This window comes from Symphalangus syndactylus, chromosome 8 (genome assembly GCF_028878055.3).
Source record: "Symphalangus syndactylus isolate Jambi chromosome 8, NHGRI_mSymSyn1-v2.1_pri, whole genome shotgun sequence".
Taxonomy (NCBI): Eukaryota; Metazoa; Chordata; class Mammalia; order Primates; family Hylobatidae; genus Symphalangus; species Symphalangus syndactylus.
In genome coordinates, this window is record NC_072430.2 from 141,902,384 (window position 1) to 141,916,752 (window position 14,369).

A 14,369-nucleotide genomic window follows, 5' to 3' on the forward strand; every position below is an offset into this window, starting at 1 on the left:
CTCTACAAAGCAACAATCTGGCCTGGCCCCTCCCGAAAGAGACACGCTAGAGTTCCGTGAGAGTGCACCAGCACTCAGTGATGCATTGCTCAGGCCAGAGGCCGCCTGCGGAGACCCTAAAAAGGCGATGTAGGCATGCCGAAGCCCAGTGGGAGGGACACATTTCAGCTTGGCCTGAGCCTGGCACTGTGGTCCTAAGGGAAGGGCTAGCAGGCCATTAGGCCACAAAAGGAAGAACTGAGTCCTCAAGAGCCTGTGACTGAAACCGAATTCAAATCCAGTTTCCACCTTGTGTGTAGAATTGAAATTAATTGTATGAACTACTCAATTTTAAGTCATTTCATGAAACCAAGTTTTGGCTCACAGGCAGAGCCCATTGTAACATTTGATGAGTATTTCTTCTTTTTCATTATATAGCTTCTTTTTTATTATATAGCATTATTCAAAAATAATGCTCACTTCCAAGCAGTTGATCCAGGTCTTTAAAATTTATTAAAAATAAATAAATAAATAAATAAATAGTGCTCAAACTTTTTAAAATGATATTTTCAAAATTTCTATTTTCTTCTGAATTTTCAAAGCAAAATGATGCCCATAGTCCTTCATTTGATTTTGGTGAGTTGCTCCTTTTGAAAGCCCCTCACCCCAGCGTACTCTACTGGCCCAAGTGCTGGGGCTGAACGAGCCACTGCCCCTCAGGGAGTGGCTGAGGGCCCAGTTCCCAGCACCCAACCCCAGCTTGCAGCCTTTGTGCTCTGTCCATTTCTGAGCAGAGACCTCTCCTAGGCACCCACCAGCATCCTGAATTTCCTCTGAGGGTTTACAAACTTCTACACCACCGCCTCCCTGAGCAGGGGTCTTCTCCCAGCTACAAGGCAGATGCTGTCTGTGCCCAGGGACCCTGGAAGCTTTTGGATGGCTTCAGAAGTATCATTCACATCACTTTGACTTTAGCATTTCTTCAACAAGACTGAGGATTAGGCATACAAGGAACTATTCTCCTACAGACACTTCTGAAATGTCTTGAAATTGCAAGATGCAATACACCAGAAAAGAAAGAAATCTAGTTTTGTTATTTCACTTACAGCAACCCCAAAAAACCCACAGATAGTTACACAAACAACAAATCCACAACCCCCTCAGCCTTCTTGCCCCTTATTCCCTCCCTCCCCCAGTATCAGGATTTCCATTTGAGTTTCTTAAATATTTAGTTGGATCAAACCCAGCCTGATATTTGAAAGTAGCGAAGATATTATTTTTAAAAGCATCTGTTCAGTATGTTTTTGGGGAGAGCAAGAATTGGGGAGAGAGAAGAGATGAAGCACCAAGGAAATTATAAGAATGAAAATAGATTGGAGTAACAACCGTTTCAGAAATCCTTTTACATTCACTCAGTAAAGAGCTGTGGAGTAACCATGCACCAGGTCACGTTGGGCAGATCTTATGGCACTAAGTATTGTCAAAGAGACCCCCAGAGCCCTAATGGCACTCACATTCTTCCCAGCTTCTCCAGGTCCTCCAGGTACTCCATCTCTCCCTGGGACACCCTGGTGTGGGGAAAATTGGCATGAGATTCTCATCTGCAGAGAAGAATGTCTAGCTCTGAAATGCTGCACAAGACATTGCAGGGAAAGGGGTCGATTCACAGAGGAAGAGCCTGTCTGCAGGATAGTTGCACACTTTGCAGGATGCACCGGACTTCAGTACACTCCCACCTCTATAAGCCTTTGGCTTAACAAGCACCTTCTGTAAATATCTAAGAGGCACAGATTCTGCTAAGAAGCCCCACTTGGCAAGGGTCACACTGGTTCCCCACGGAGACTTCCTTCACGGGGACTCTGCTCCTAATCTTAGGCTACTCTGCAGTGTTAAAGGCCACGTCTTTGGCCTCTGTGGCTGCTGATGAGCCGAGGAGCGGCTCCCCTTAGTATGGGGAGATTCTAGGAATGTGCAGCGCCCTACCATGGGGCCGAGGTCACCGGTTTCTCCTTTGGGTCCTCTCGCCTGGCTGTCTTGTCCTGGGTTACCCTGAAAGCGACATGGGAAAGGGAAATGAGCCACATATGGAAGGAAAGCAGCTGCCACTGGACTGGATGGTCAGGGAAATATTAGCAAGGGCCTGCATGCAAGGCTTCGAGGGACAAGCCCTTCCGCCACAGCCCATCCAGGTAATATCCATGCAGGTCTTACAGAACCCAATCACGGGATCAGCAAAGCACTCTTAGCCCCAAACAGGTGCAATGGTTCTTCCCCAGGGAGGAGGATGCCCCAGGCTCACTCTTGCTTATCCTTGGCCACAGAGGCAGGATGGACTGGAGGAAGAGGCTAGCTTGTACTGCTCATTTGCTTAAAGGTTTTACAGAGCCACAGAATGAGAAAAGCTGCAAACTCTTCTCTTTTCCAGAAGCAAATTTAAAATGCCCTAATACCACATTTTTGGAAACTTCTCAGATATTTGTATAACAGGACTTGCAAATGATTATCTGGTTAGCAAGAGAACAAATACATCTCCCCAAACCCCCAAACTGCAAGAAAAAGACAAACCACATATTTTATCAACATGTTTTAAAGCAATTTCAAAAGTAGAATTCTTCCTTTCATCCCACTTTCCCAACAACCCTCTTCCCCAGGCTCAGGTCTGAAATCGTCAATAAAGAAATCTTCTTTACCGGGTCCCCTCGAATCCCAACGTCTCCTCTTTCTCCTTTCTCCCCTCGAGGTCCTTTATCGCCCTAAAGAAAAAGCACAAGTGGATGCTAAAAATGAGATGTTTCCATTTTTATCTCACCCTAAAAATCACATTCTTCAATTCATAAATCTTAACTAGAACAATGTTTACAATTTACTCATTCACCATGAAGGCAAATTCACTTCCACATATTTTTTATTCGTTTAGTAAATCCATGAATATTTATTGGGGACCCACTTTGTGCCAGGCATTGGAGATTTATTTATAACAAAACAAACTCAGTCCCTGCCCTATGGGATGTGATCTCGAAACAAGAATATGTACTGTAATGTGTCAGAGCTGAGAGGGGATATCACGGGTGCACCCACAGGGGAGGTCAGGGAAGGCTGCCCGGAGGAAGCGGGCTTGACATATATGAGGAAAGAAAATAACTATTCCCTAAATGAAATGTTGATATTCTTTCCATAATAGCAGCGCTGTGGAAATACACCTACCCTTCTTCCAGGATTCCCTTTCTCTCCAGAAGAACCAGGCAATCCTTTGTCTCCCTGCCAAAGAAAAGGATTAAAGGTCACACCTGCTGCAATTTCTATCATAGACTGAGTTGTTAGTTTCTGGAATCTTCAGAACCAAAAGCAGTTTCGACTTAGAGTAAAATCACTTACATCTTCACCATCCAGACCATCCAGTCCAATTTCTCCTACTTCGCCCTAAGAGGGAACAAGGCAGACAGGTAAGTATAGAAAGCTATTCTGGCAAAGGAAGAAATGAGAAATACTGGGAGAGTTTTCCATTTATGAAACAAAACCAAGCTCGCATACCTTCTCTCCTGGGAATCCCCGAGAGCCCTGGAAGGCAAGGGGACAGGGGAAGCATTAGTTCTTCCTGCGGGGCTGGTCCCTCGGGCAGAAGAGGCCAAGGGCTGCTCCCCCGCTCCACCCCATTTGAATGCTGCAGTGTCTGAAAATTTAATATTAGAGTCCCACCCCTTTGGATTCCTCTCTCACCACCACGTGCGATGTTTTAAAACTGAAACTAGAACTGAACACTTGGGTGGTCTTGGCTCCCTGGGCCGGGGGGTGGGCTGCAAAACCCAGGGCAAGGAGCTGACTTTGTAACTTTGCAGCCCTTCCCTTCAGCACCTGCCTTCAAACTTCAGCAGAGAAGCAAGTTCACCAGCCTTCAACCCACCTGCTGTCCTCTCACTCCTCTCCCTTCCCTGACCGCTCCCACGGTCCAGGGCCGGGGCCGTGGGCACCAGCCTCCCCTCCACCCTGGCCCATGTTCTCTCCTTGTGAGGGTTTCCTGGCTTCTTCATGTTTCCATAGGAAACTATTTCTCCGTTCTCAGGCTTCCCACCAGCTGCAGCCCCTGCTCCTGAACCCACCCTGCTCAGAACTGCCTTCCAATGAGAGGTCACAGGCTGCTGAATGCTGAGGTCAAGAAGCCTGGACTGGTGGCCTCCCTCCCTGGCAGCATCTGGAGAAACTGCGAGTCACCTGACCCCTCCCCACGCTAGCACCCCCATCACCCACGCCTCACCTTTACTCCTCTCTGGCCCGGGCAGCCCTGGAAACCTTGAGTGCCGTTCACACCAGGCGGACCTCGCTCACCCTGTTGTGAGTGACAAAGGCATTTTGCAAGCTGGAGCCCTTCATCAACCTGTCTCTGCTGGGCTCGCAGCAGCGTGAAGGGTACTGTGGACAGCATGCAGCAGAAAGCAGATTTCACCATGGGGAACGCCAATCCAGGCTATGTGAGCCAGGGAGCCTCTTGGGCCCCTGCATGAGGCCTGGCCTGGAACCTGCAGTTTCCCTGAAGGGAACGAGATCTGGGAGGGTAGCAGCGCAGACAGCACTGCCCTGCGGGGCGAGGGTGGGTGGCCCCCAGCACCGTGTCTCTGTGGGTGCTGAATCCCGGGAAGACCCACTGGCCTGACAGCTCCTCCAAGTGACGCTTGATTCCCAGTTCTCTAGCTGAGCCCTGCCGGCTGGGCCCTGGTGACCACGCTGTTCTTCGTGAGCCCCTCTGTCCCCTATCCCAGGTCTGGACCTTGATCTAGGGTCCCAAAGTTCCCCAGACAGGCATCTGTCCCGGGCATTGCTCCCATGGACTCTGCTACTGGGGTCTGTCCATCCCCAAGACCCTCAGACACTGGTGATCTGATCCAGTAACATTCCCTCTGGGGACTGCCCTTAATGGGGTAACCCCTAAAGCCCTGGTGAGGTCTCCTGCTGTGTCCCCGCCCCTCAGCTCACTCCCATCTCTACTTGCATGTCTTAATCTAGTAGATACTGGGTGTGCAAATTCGGTGTCCCTCTGGCTCAGAAACCAATTAATCCCTCCTTCTGAAATAGGGTAAGAACAAATCCCACCCTTCATGCCCACATTTGTCATACTTCAATTATTGTACTTAGACATCCGAGCAAAGTTGTTAAGAAAATTAGAAATTAATTTTTCTCCCAAAGGGAAAGCCATCAGCAACTGAACAAATGATGAAATCCACAATGCAATCCCAATGGGTAAGGATCAAGGAGGGGGTGAAATTTTAGGGACTAAAACAATTTTTACTTACGGGTCCACCCTCATCACCAGGATAGCCTCGGTAGCCATCTTCTCCAGGAATACCCTGAAACAAAGTAAATCGGGTCCTTTGTTCAATCCCGTGGTCTTCTTTGTTCTGGAGCAAGGATCCCCGTGGTCCCCGATTCATTTGGCAGAGCAGCACTAAAACTCAGCATGGCTTTCCCTGTTACTGCTTTTCCCCTCAGTATGCCATATCACGATTCTCTCTATCAGGATCTCTAAGGTTCCTGCTCTGCCAATAAAGCCTGTTCGTTCCTACTGACTCAGAGCAAATGCTATGAGTTCCAGCTGCCATTTGCAGCCAGGCTTCTGTCAGGGATGCCAGCTCCCTTTAACATTATTTTATGAAATGAAGGACCAAGATGTTAAAGCACAGATCCCCTTATCCCGTGCAAAAGGAGGGTCCCGCCTGAACCATCTTCACTGGAACAGGCCCCAGCAGAGCAGCACATGGTCTGCCTCTCAGAGTTCCTCCTTCTAACATAAGAAATGGTCTCTCATCTCCTCCTTCATCTCCACACTCTCCTGTTAGAGAAATTACCCCACCAAAGTAATGTCGGACTTCTGACACCTCATCTCAGGGGTGGGCAAGGGTAAAGCCACCGTACCTTTGGCCCGATGCTGCCGATGGGCCCGCGGTCTCCCCTCTGCCCAGAGCACTTGCAGGGAACCCCACAGCAAGCTTTCTCAGCAATGTTGTCCTACCAAAAGGAAGAGAAACCAAATGTTCAGATCTCAAGCAATGCCCAGCAGAAAATCACAAATGTGCTTTAAGGGTCAAAATCGGATGCCTGGGGGTTTCACGGTGCGAGATGAAGTACCTCCAGGTGACATTTGCTGGATGACTGGCCAGTAAAATTAGGAGGGCCCAGCTCCTGGCAGTCAGGGTGCAGGTGGGAAGTCACCAATGGGAAAGTAAAGAACAACCAAAGTAAGATAGATCTTATCCACAATGTCACTGCAGGCTGGACCTTATTTCTAGAAGTTTCTGTCATCAAATCTTAACTATAACTTACATATGTTCCAGTTCCAAAGTGCAAAGCCAAGCAAATGGCAGATGGCCAAGACTGAAGGTGATTCCAGAACAGATATCCATGACCACCCTTCCTTGGAACCAGGGTGAGAGTCATGGGATGTGGTACCAGCCCAGAAAGAGGCCTCCAGAGCAGCCGTGGTGGGAGCAGGCACAAGTGGTCCTGGCCTCAGAGCCACAAGCTTCTCAACTCCAGGTCACACAGACACCCTCTACATTCTCATCCCATCCTGCCCCTGACCTTGTGTGGGAAAGGGCGTGCCCAAATACATTTCCATCTGCTAAACTAATGGTGGGAACATGCAGTTTCTTCCAATGAGCTTCCAAGAGCTTTCCCTTTCTCCCATATCCCAGATTTGTGAGCTAACTCAACCTACTTCCACCAATAAAAAAATCCTGATTCTAGCCCTGCAAAGAAGTATGGAAGAAAGGAAGGAGCCGGGTCCATTCATCCCATTCTCATAGCCACAGTCCACTGTTGCTACCACCAAAGAATGTCTGAGTTCGCAGCTCAGCCCCACATCTCCCAAAAGCTCCATCCCCAGTCTAAACCCAGGAGGTCACACCTCCATCTGAGAGAGGCTGGCCCTGGGGAGAATTAGGAAGCCTCAGAGGGAGCTTCATTGACACAGAGGGAAACTAGGGAGGGCAATTAAAGCACTTCTCCACCCAGAAACAGCCTTTCTTTTCCTGCACATTCTTGTTTTTATCATGCAAGATTTCAGATGCTCTTGACACGGTTTCCTATTTGAGGATGGCCAATCTCGATGGTTTGCATCCCAGCGATGGTGTTTAAAGAGGCCGTTGCTAAGGGAGCAGAGAAAATGCTAAGGCCACAACCTCAGCGCACCCAGGATCCCCTTCCAGCTCGCTGGATTTCCAGCTGTTTGCCATCTCCATTTCCAGATTCACACGTGTTATGGCAACAAGGCAGTTCCCAAGTGAATTAAATAAATTTAATTATCCACCAAGGCACCCCTCCCCCATTCACCTAGTGATAATTAACTTCATTCTCTTGAAATGCCAAAAGATGTGGTATCTAAACTGGTTTGTGTATAAAGACATAAAAAAACTCACAAGCTGCTCCGCTAGTTCATAATCCAAGTCCAGCAAGTTAAGCCTCAGAGGCCTGTCATACATGAACCCTCGCCCAAACTCCAGATGCATTAGCCGCTCCAAGTTGGCCACTCGTTCGAGGCCCACCAGGATCAAGGCACGGACACCTGCAAAGAAAGACACATTTAATACAGCTCACCTAGGCGCATGGAAAATGCAATGTCCTTTTTTCCTGACTACATTTTTAAAGAAAACTTCAGTGTAAAATTTAGCTTTTAACTTAAATACATTTAATCAAGTTAATTGGCTACTCTGAATAGTTGAAATACTCAGACTTTGGACTCTGCTGAATAATTGTTTCTGGTATGTCAATAACTAAACCTATTACTAAAAATATAGGAAGTGGCATCCATGAAGTGTATTCATGCATGAGTTCTCAAACTCAGGCCCTCTGTAACACGAGTATGCTGTGGGAAGTATTGAAATACTAACACCTCCAAAATCAGATAATAGCCTCATCTCCATTGCTTGGGAAAAGTAAGCTAATAAATAGAACGTTCTTAGGATAAATTGCACCTCTGTAATGGCATCCACTTCCTGATAGTCAGTGCTACCAAACACCAAAGCAAGTGAAGAGTCAAAGGTCACATCTGATAACAGGCATGGCTGTCACCTTATGTTTGGTACATCATTGCTTACATTATTTTCTTTGTATTATTTGGGTGTATCGTTATTAAATGTTGAACTGTGATAACTGCAAACCAAAAGTTGAGCAATGTATTTTTATTAGTAATTAATTCCTAGTTTATATGATGAAGTTAAATGAATCAATATTTCATGATCTTTGCAAAAGCATCATGCTTTCTGAACATTCTATCACCTGAACAGCCACAACACAGCAGTAAAGCTAAGTACAGAAGGAATTTTTGTTAGCTCCATCCCACAGCTCCAAGCAGGTGATGAAGGGCCACGACGCTGGGATGAAGAGTCTCCCAAGACACGCTGCTCCCTTGGGGCACTGCATTAGCAGAGAGGTTTCTCTCCAGCAGAGCAGTGCATCCCGCCTCACCGGGGTTTACTTCTCATATTTAGAAAGCCTCGGCACCTACCTTCTTGGCGGAGGTCCTCAGATGCTCTGTGTAAATCAGCCAGATCTCCATCTGCTCCATCAGTAAAATGAATGATCACCTGAAGATAAGAGAGCTGTCAAATCCCAGGCAAACTAAAAAGGATTGTTGCAGACTGCTGATAGAAAACTGAGAGATTCGCTGTGTCAAACCCTTCATTTTACACTTAAGGAAACTGAGGGCCCAAGTTGAGGAATGATTACCCACGTTCACAAGATTTTGATATTGCACTTAAAATGGAGGAGTATATTTGAGTGCTTAATTTATTTAAAAAAAAGACAAGCAGCAATGACAATAAAAACAATTTATCTCATTCTCATATTTCTAAGACGTAGTTTCTGCAAATCGTATGCATATGTGTGCGTGCATGTGTGTGCATGTGTGTGGGTGCATATGTGTGCGTGTGGGTGCATTGTGTGTGCGTGTGTGTGCATGTATGTGTGTGCACATGTGTGTGTGCATGTATGGGTGTGTGGGTGTGTATGTATGTGGGTGCGTATGCGTGCATGCATGTGTGTGCATGTGTATGGGTGCATGTGTGTGCATGCATGTGTGTGGGTGCATGTCTGTGGGTGCTTGTGTGTGTGCATGTGTTATGGGCTAAATTGTGTACCCTCAAAATTTGTATGTTAAGTCCTAACTGCCAGTACCATAAGAATGGGACTGTATTTGGAGATAGGGTCTTTAAAGAGGTAATTAAGGTTAACGAGATCATTAGAGTGAACCCTAATCTAGTATGACTGATGTCCTTTTAGAAAAGGAGATTTGGACCCAGACACGCACAGAGAGAAAGCCATGTGGAGACACAGGGAGAAGACCCCTGACTACAAGCCAAGCAGAGAGGACTCAAGAGAAACAGCCCTGCCGACACCTCGAGGATGTCAAGCCTCCGAGACTGTGAGAAAACAAATGTCTGTTGCAAAAGCCAGCCAGGCTGTAGTACTTCATGATGATCCCTAGCAAACTCATGTGGTGTGTGTGTCTATACAATATCTATGCACGTATATACACACATGCATGTACGCACACATACACACAGAGAAATGAAAGTGGAGAACATACCTGACTGGACTATAATTAAACATAAATCAATCACAAATTCAACTCATTCAAGTTAAACTACTGATTTCCAGGATTTTTTTAGAGTTTAAGTAAGACTACCAAAATGAGGAAGACAGGACATGACATTAGATCAGTTAATAAGTAAGGCCTTTTCCATACAGACACTAACAACCCAGTTAAACATGAAGAGGATTTAACTTGGGGGAAGGGGCTTCCTCCTTTCCAGTAAAAATCTGGAAATTGCCCAGGCAGCACCTGAACCAACGGGCCCCACGGACCTTCACGCTGTCCGGCGAGGACTGTCTGAACTTGTTCTGGTAGACCTTCAGGGTGTCTGCCGTGAGGACATAGGGGTGCTGGCTGCGCATGCTCCGGAACTTCTCGAGCATCTCTGGCTGGTACTCGTCAAAGTCAAAGGCCTCCACCGGGCCCGAGGGCGTGTTGGCCACCACTGACACACGCACGGTGGGCGAGCGGCCGCCGCTACAGCTGACCCTGTGCATCTGGCTGATTCTGTTCAAGATGGCGTCCACCTTGGACTCGAAGCCCTTCTGGGCCACAAAAACATTCTGGTCTCTAGAACCATCAAACCCCAGAATCACATCCAGATTACAAGCTGGAAAGGAGAAATACAGGTGATGAGTTCTCAGCTGGGGCTGAGGAGATGAACTCTACTTATACCAGCAACAGGGACAACCCAGGCAGAGGACCAGGGCATCGCACTCAAGTGCAAAATGAGACCTGTGTGTGTGAGCTTTGAGAAGCAATTCGATCCACCTCTCTCACAGAGAGAAATGAGGGTAGCTGTTAGGTGCCAAATAGTAAGCTATTTTAAAAAGTTGGCTTTTTTGGTGTTGTTAATTAACTTTGGTGTGATGATACACCATCGGTGTTTAGATGCACCCCAAGTTTGTGCTTTAAATTAAAAGCACTTGAAAATCAAATATTCTGATTTCAAATACTTGATCTAATAAATCTATAATTAGACACAGGAATCAATAAATCTGAATTGTTTGAGGGATTAAGGAATAGGGGAGAAAAGTAAATCTTATAAAAGCAAAATAGGATAGACTTCTACTCTTATCTTGGAAGAACGCCCTAGGTAGTGGTGAGGTGGGTGTCAGGACCAGTCCCAGTGGGTATAAGTAAACGTGTGAAGCAACCAAATGCCTAAGGACTCCAGAGGTCAGCGCCAGGGACCAGACAGCTAAAGAGGCACAAACATCAACAGGAAAGGATGGAAAATATGCACATAATGGGAGGTACCTTTGGCAGCATCAGTTACACCAGGGCACAGGGTTTCGTGCATCGCATCATGCAAAGTTTCCAAAACTTGCTCGCTCAGTTCAGACAGCTCCTGGACGTTGCCCACGCGGAACGCCGTGGCGCTGTTGGACGCTATCTTTCCGACCTCCTCCGAGTCGATATTCCTCACTCCAACAGCAAACACTTTGACCCCCCTCTGGGTGAGGGCCAGGCTCACGTCCTGTGCATCTTCCACCGACTTCCCTCCCGTGATCACAAAGGCAATCTGAGGGACCCGCTGGTCCAGGCGGCTGCCTGCCTCCGGCACGAAGTGGTTCACCCGCAGGTGCTCAAGGCCCACCTTCGTGTTGGCGTGCCTTCCCCCTTTGTAGACCACTTTGTTGATGGCGTCAATAATCTGCCTCTTGGTGGAGAAGTCCTTCAGGAAGAATTCATCAGTGGGGTCAGAGTTGTACTGGACGAGCCCCACTTGGATGGAGTCGCCATCTTCATAAACCGTGTCCACGATTTCAGACACAAAACGAAGCACTTCCTGGAAACTGTCCCTCCTGAAGTTGATGGAACCATCCAACAGGAACACAATGTCTGCTTTCTTCTTCTCTAGAAGTGATTAAAGTAAAAATAAGGAGAGATTGGGTTTCTAGACACAGAACATAAATACACAAAAGGTAAAAGTAAATAACTGAAATAAGACATTCCTAATAATTTATTCACAGTGAAACCTCCACTCAAATCCATGCCTCTCTAGTCTATAGTTCCTGAATTTTCAGCTCCCAAACATGCTAAACACAAGAAGATGAATGATACATCCTCTAAACAAAAAGGAAAGGAGAAAAATTATTTGATGTCACACTCTGTGAAAACTCAGTGACAGAGAACTTCAGTTATCCCATGCAAAATGGCATTGTGACAAGAATTCAATAGGGACCTGGTTTTGACATTTGTGACCTCAGGTGTTTTAGGAAATGCCACTAGAAGTTTCCTTTGTGGTCAAGAATTTTAAATGGTTCCTGGAAGTGAAGAGAGGTGTGTTAGGGGAAGAGCAAGGAAGGACTGGGAGAAACAGATTGGAAAATAGGAAGAGACCCCATTAACCTTTGGATGATGGTCTGAGAGCTTTGCAGGAGCTGGCTGAATATCAATGGTGTGGAGGGTAATTTCTTGATTATAATTAAGCAATTGAGACTGGAGTAGAGAGGAGGAAGCATGAGAGACAGTGTGAGGGATGTGAGATGTGCCACGGGCAGCCTGGTGGGGAGCAGTGAGCCAGGAAAACAGGCATACTGCTCCCCCTTGAAGAACCAACCCTAATGGTTTGTTCAGATGTCTACATGGCGATTGCCTGGAGGAGGGACAAGGAAAAACATGGGCTGGTGGAGAGATCCACTTTGCTCTTGCAGCCCCAAAGGCGAGAACCAGGAGCACGGGGTAGAAGCTGAGGTGGACGGCTGAAAGTCTTCCAGGAAGGTGCTCCCTGATGGTCCCATCAGGCCAAGGAATGAGAGGACCTGGACTATGGTGGGCATCTGGCCACTGGGCATGGGCCAACTTCAAAGTCATGTTCAGTGGGGCATGGACTGGCTGATTTCAAGGATGCCATCCTATTCTGAGAGTCAATGAGTTTGTAATTATCTCAGAGCCACACTGCAGAACATTTCAATGGGGCTATGATTAGTCTCAGGAGTGATGGAAGATCAATAATATGCTTCCTTCTGCAATTTCAATGGAACTACTTTTCCAGTATTTAATTTCTAATATTATCTGAAGAAACAACCCAGAGAGAAGAAAATTATTAAAAATGACAACTGATTACTTTTTTAACTAAAAAAAAAATGTTGATGTCACACTCTGTAGTCATGGGTCACACAGTGCATACCTGGCCGTGAAGGAGAAGGGGTGTCCACCCCTGGAGGTGCAGGAGTGGCCGCGGAGGGTCCAAACGAGTTCATGATTCTTTCTTCTATGTTGGGAAGCTCTCTGAACTCTCGCACTGTGAAGACCAGTCTGGGGTCATTGGTGATGGTCTGCAGCTCTGTTCTGTCGATGTTCCGGTCTCCTACCCCTAAACTCACAATCCCCGAGGAACGGATCACCTGGGCAAACCTGGACACGTCGTCCTGGGATTTTCCACCCAGGACCAGGACCAGGTGTTGGGGCACCCCGTCTTCTATGCGACTCCCTGCAGACTTAACAAAGAGGTTTCTTGCCACAAATTCGAGAGCCTTGCCAGTGTTCAGTGGGGACCCCCCTCTGAGCCTCAGGCGCCGTATGGCGTCCAGCACTGGGGCCTGGGATCTGTAGGTCTTCAGGTAGAATTCTGGGAAGACATCATTGCTGAACTGCACGACCCCAACTCTCACTTTACTGGGGCCAATGTTGAGTCTTCGAACAATCTTGCTAACAAAATCTCGAATATGTGCAAAGCCATCTGGCCTAACTCCCTCAGAGCTGTCGATCAGAAAGACGATGTCTGCAGCATCACTCTCAACTGCTGCAGATCAAAGAAGAAAAAGGGAAACGTTCAGTGTGTAAGTAGCCCTCGCCCGGGTTTGGTGTGCACCTTGCACCATAATCTTAATCAATCTTAAGATTATATCCCAAGATGCATGTGTTGTTTGTATCTTGGGCTTTTTGAAATTAGCCCTTAAAAATTGGACCTTTTACACCAAAACTATTTCTGCTTCTTGAAATATTTGATGTTATCCAAAACGTGTCTGTCTGAATTTACTCTATTTAAATTTTGGCATTGTGGTCTGAGTTACTACTGATTTCTAAAATGTAAGCAGCATTTAGAAATCAATCTTGGGCTACCATAATCTACAGAATCATGAACTGTTGCTACTGGAAGAGACCAAGGCCACTGGGGTCCATATCTTTGTTGTACAAGAAGAGAAACAGCTGAGGCCAAAGGTCCTCGCCTTGTCCAAGGCCATCATTTAGCAAGCGAGACCCCTGAGGAGCCCAACACCATCCCAGCATGCTGCCCAGGCTCAGCCCATGGGGGCAGGGTATGTATAACACAGTGCCATATCCAAGGGGTCACATTAACGCTCCCCAGGCATTTGTGTCCTCGTACTTCCTTTTTGCTCACACATCTCTAGCATTTATACAAAGTTTTTATTTTTCACTATTATTCCTCTATTTCCTTTTCTTTCTTTCTTTTTTTTTTTTTTTTCCTGAGACATGGTCTCTTTCTATCTCCCAGGCTGGAGTGCAGTTGCACAATCACAGCTCACTGCAGCCTTGACCTCCCAGGCTCAAGCAATCCTCCCTCGTCATCCTCCAAGCAGCTGGAACTACAGACTTGAACCACCATGCCCGTGCCTTTATTTTTTTAATTTCATTAAAAAATTTTTTTTTTATTTTTTGAGATGAGGGTCTCACTATGTTGCCCAGGCTGGTCTTGAACTGCTGGGCCCAAGTGATCCTCCTGCCTCAGCCTCCCAAAGTGCTGGAATTATAGGCATGAGCCGCCATGCCCAGCTTCCCCCACCCACCCTGACTCATTTTCTTTACATTAGTGCATTTTTAAAAATATTTAATTAAATAA

At 46.8% G+C, this 14,369-nt stretch overlaps 1 protein-coding gene across 1 annotated transcript in view; it reads right to left on the reverse strand.

Annotated features, from left to right (window-relative positions):
• COL6A3 (collagen type VI alpha 3 chain) overlaps positions 1 to 14,369 on the reverse strand; it is a 147,629-nt gene that overhangs the window by 31,842 nt on the left and 101,418 nt on the right. The window contains exons 12-25 of the mRNA XM_063645782.1: positions 12,696 to 13,310; positions 10,820 to 11,419; positions 9,832 to 10,169; positions 8,474 to 8,552; positions 7,386 to 7,531; positions 5,884 to 5,976; positions 5,265 to 5,318; positions 4,232 to 4,303; positions 3,511 to 3,537; positions 3,355 to 3,399; positions 3,184 to 3,237; positions 2,670 to 2,732; positions 1,963 to 2,028; positions 1,494 to 1,547 (exon numbers count right to left, since the gene is read on the reverse strand). Of these exons, the coding sequence (XP_063501852.1) occupies positions 1,494 to 1,547; positions 1,963 to 2,028; positions 2,670 to 2,732; positions 3,184 to 3,237; positions 3,355 to 3,399; positions 3,511 to 3,537; positions 4,232 to 4,303; positions 5,265 to 5,318; positions 5,884 to 5,976; positions 7,386 to 7,531; positions 8,474 to 8,552; positions 9,832 to 10,169; positions 10,820 to 11,419; positions 12,696 to 13,310 (2,306 nt within the window). The remainder of the gene's footprint in view (positions 1 to 1,493; positions 1,548 to 1,962; positions 2,029 to 2,669; positions 2,733 to 3,183; positions 3,238 to 3,354; positions 3,400 to 3,510; positions 3,538 to 4,231; positions 4,304 to 5,264; positions 5,319 to 5,883; positions 5,977 to 7,385; positions 7,532 to 8,473; positions 8,553 to 9,831; positions 10,170 to 10,819; positions 11,420 to 12,695; positions 13,311 to 14,369) is intronic.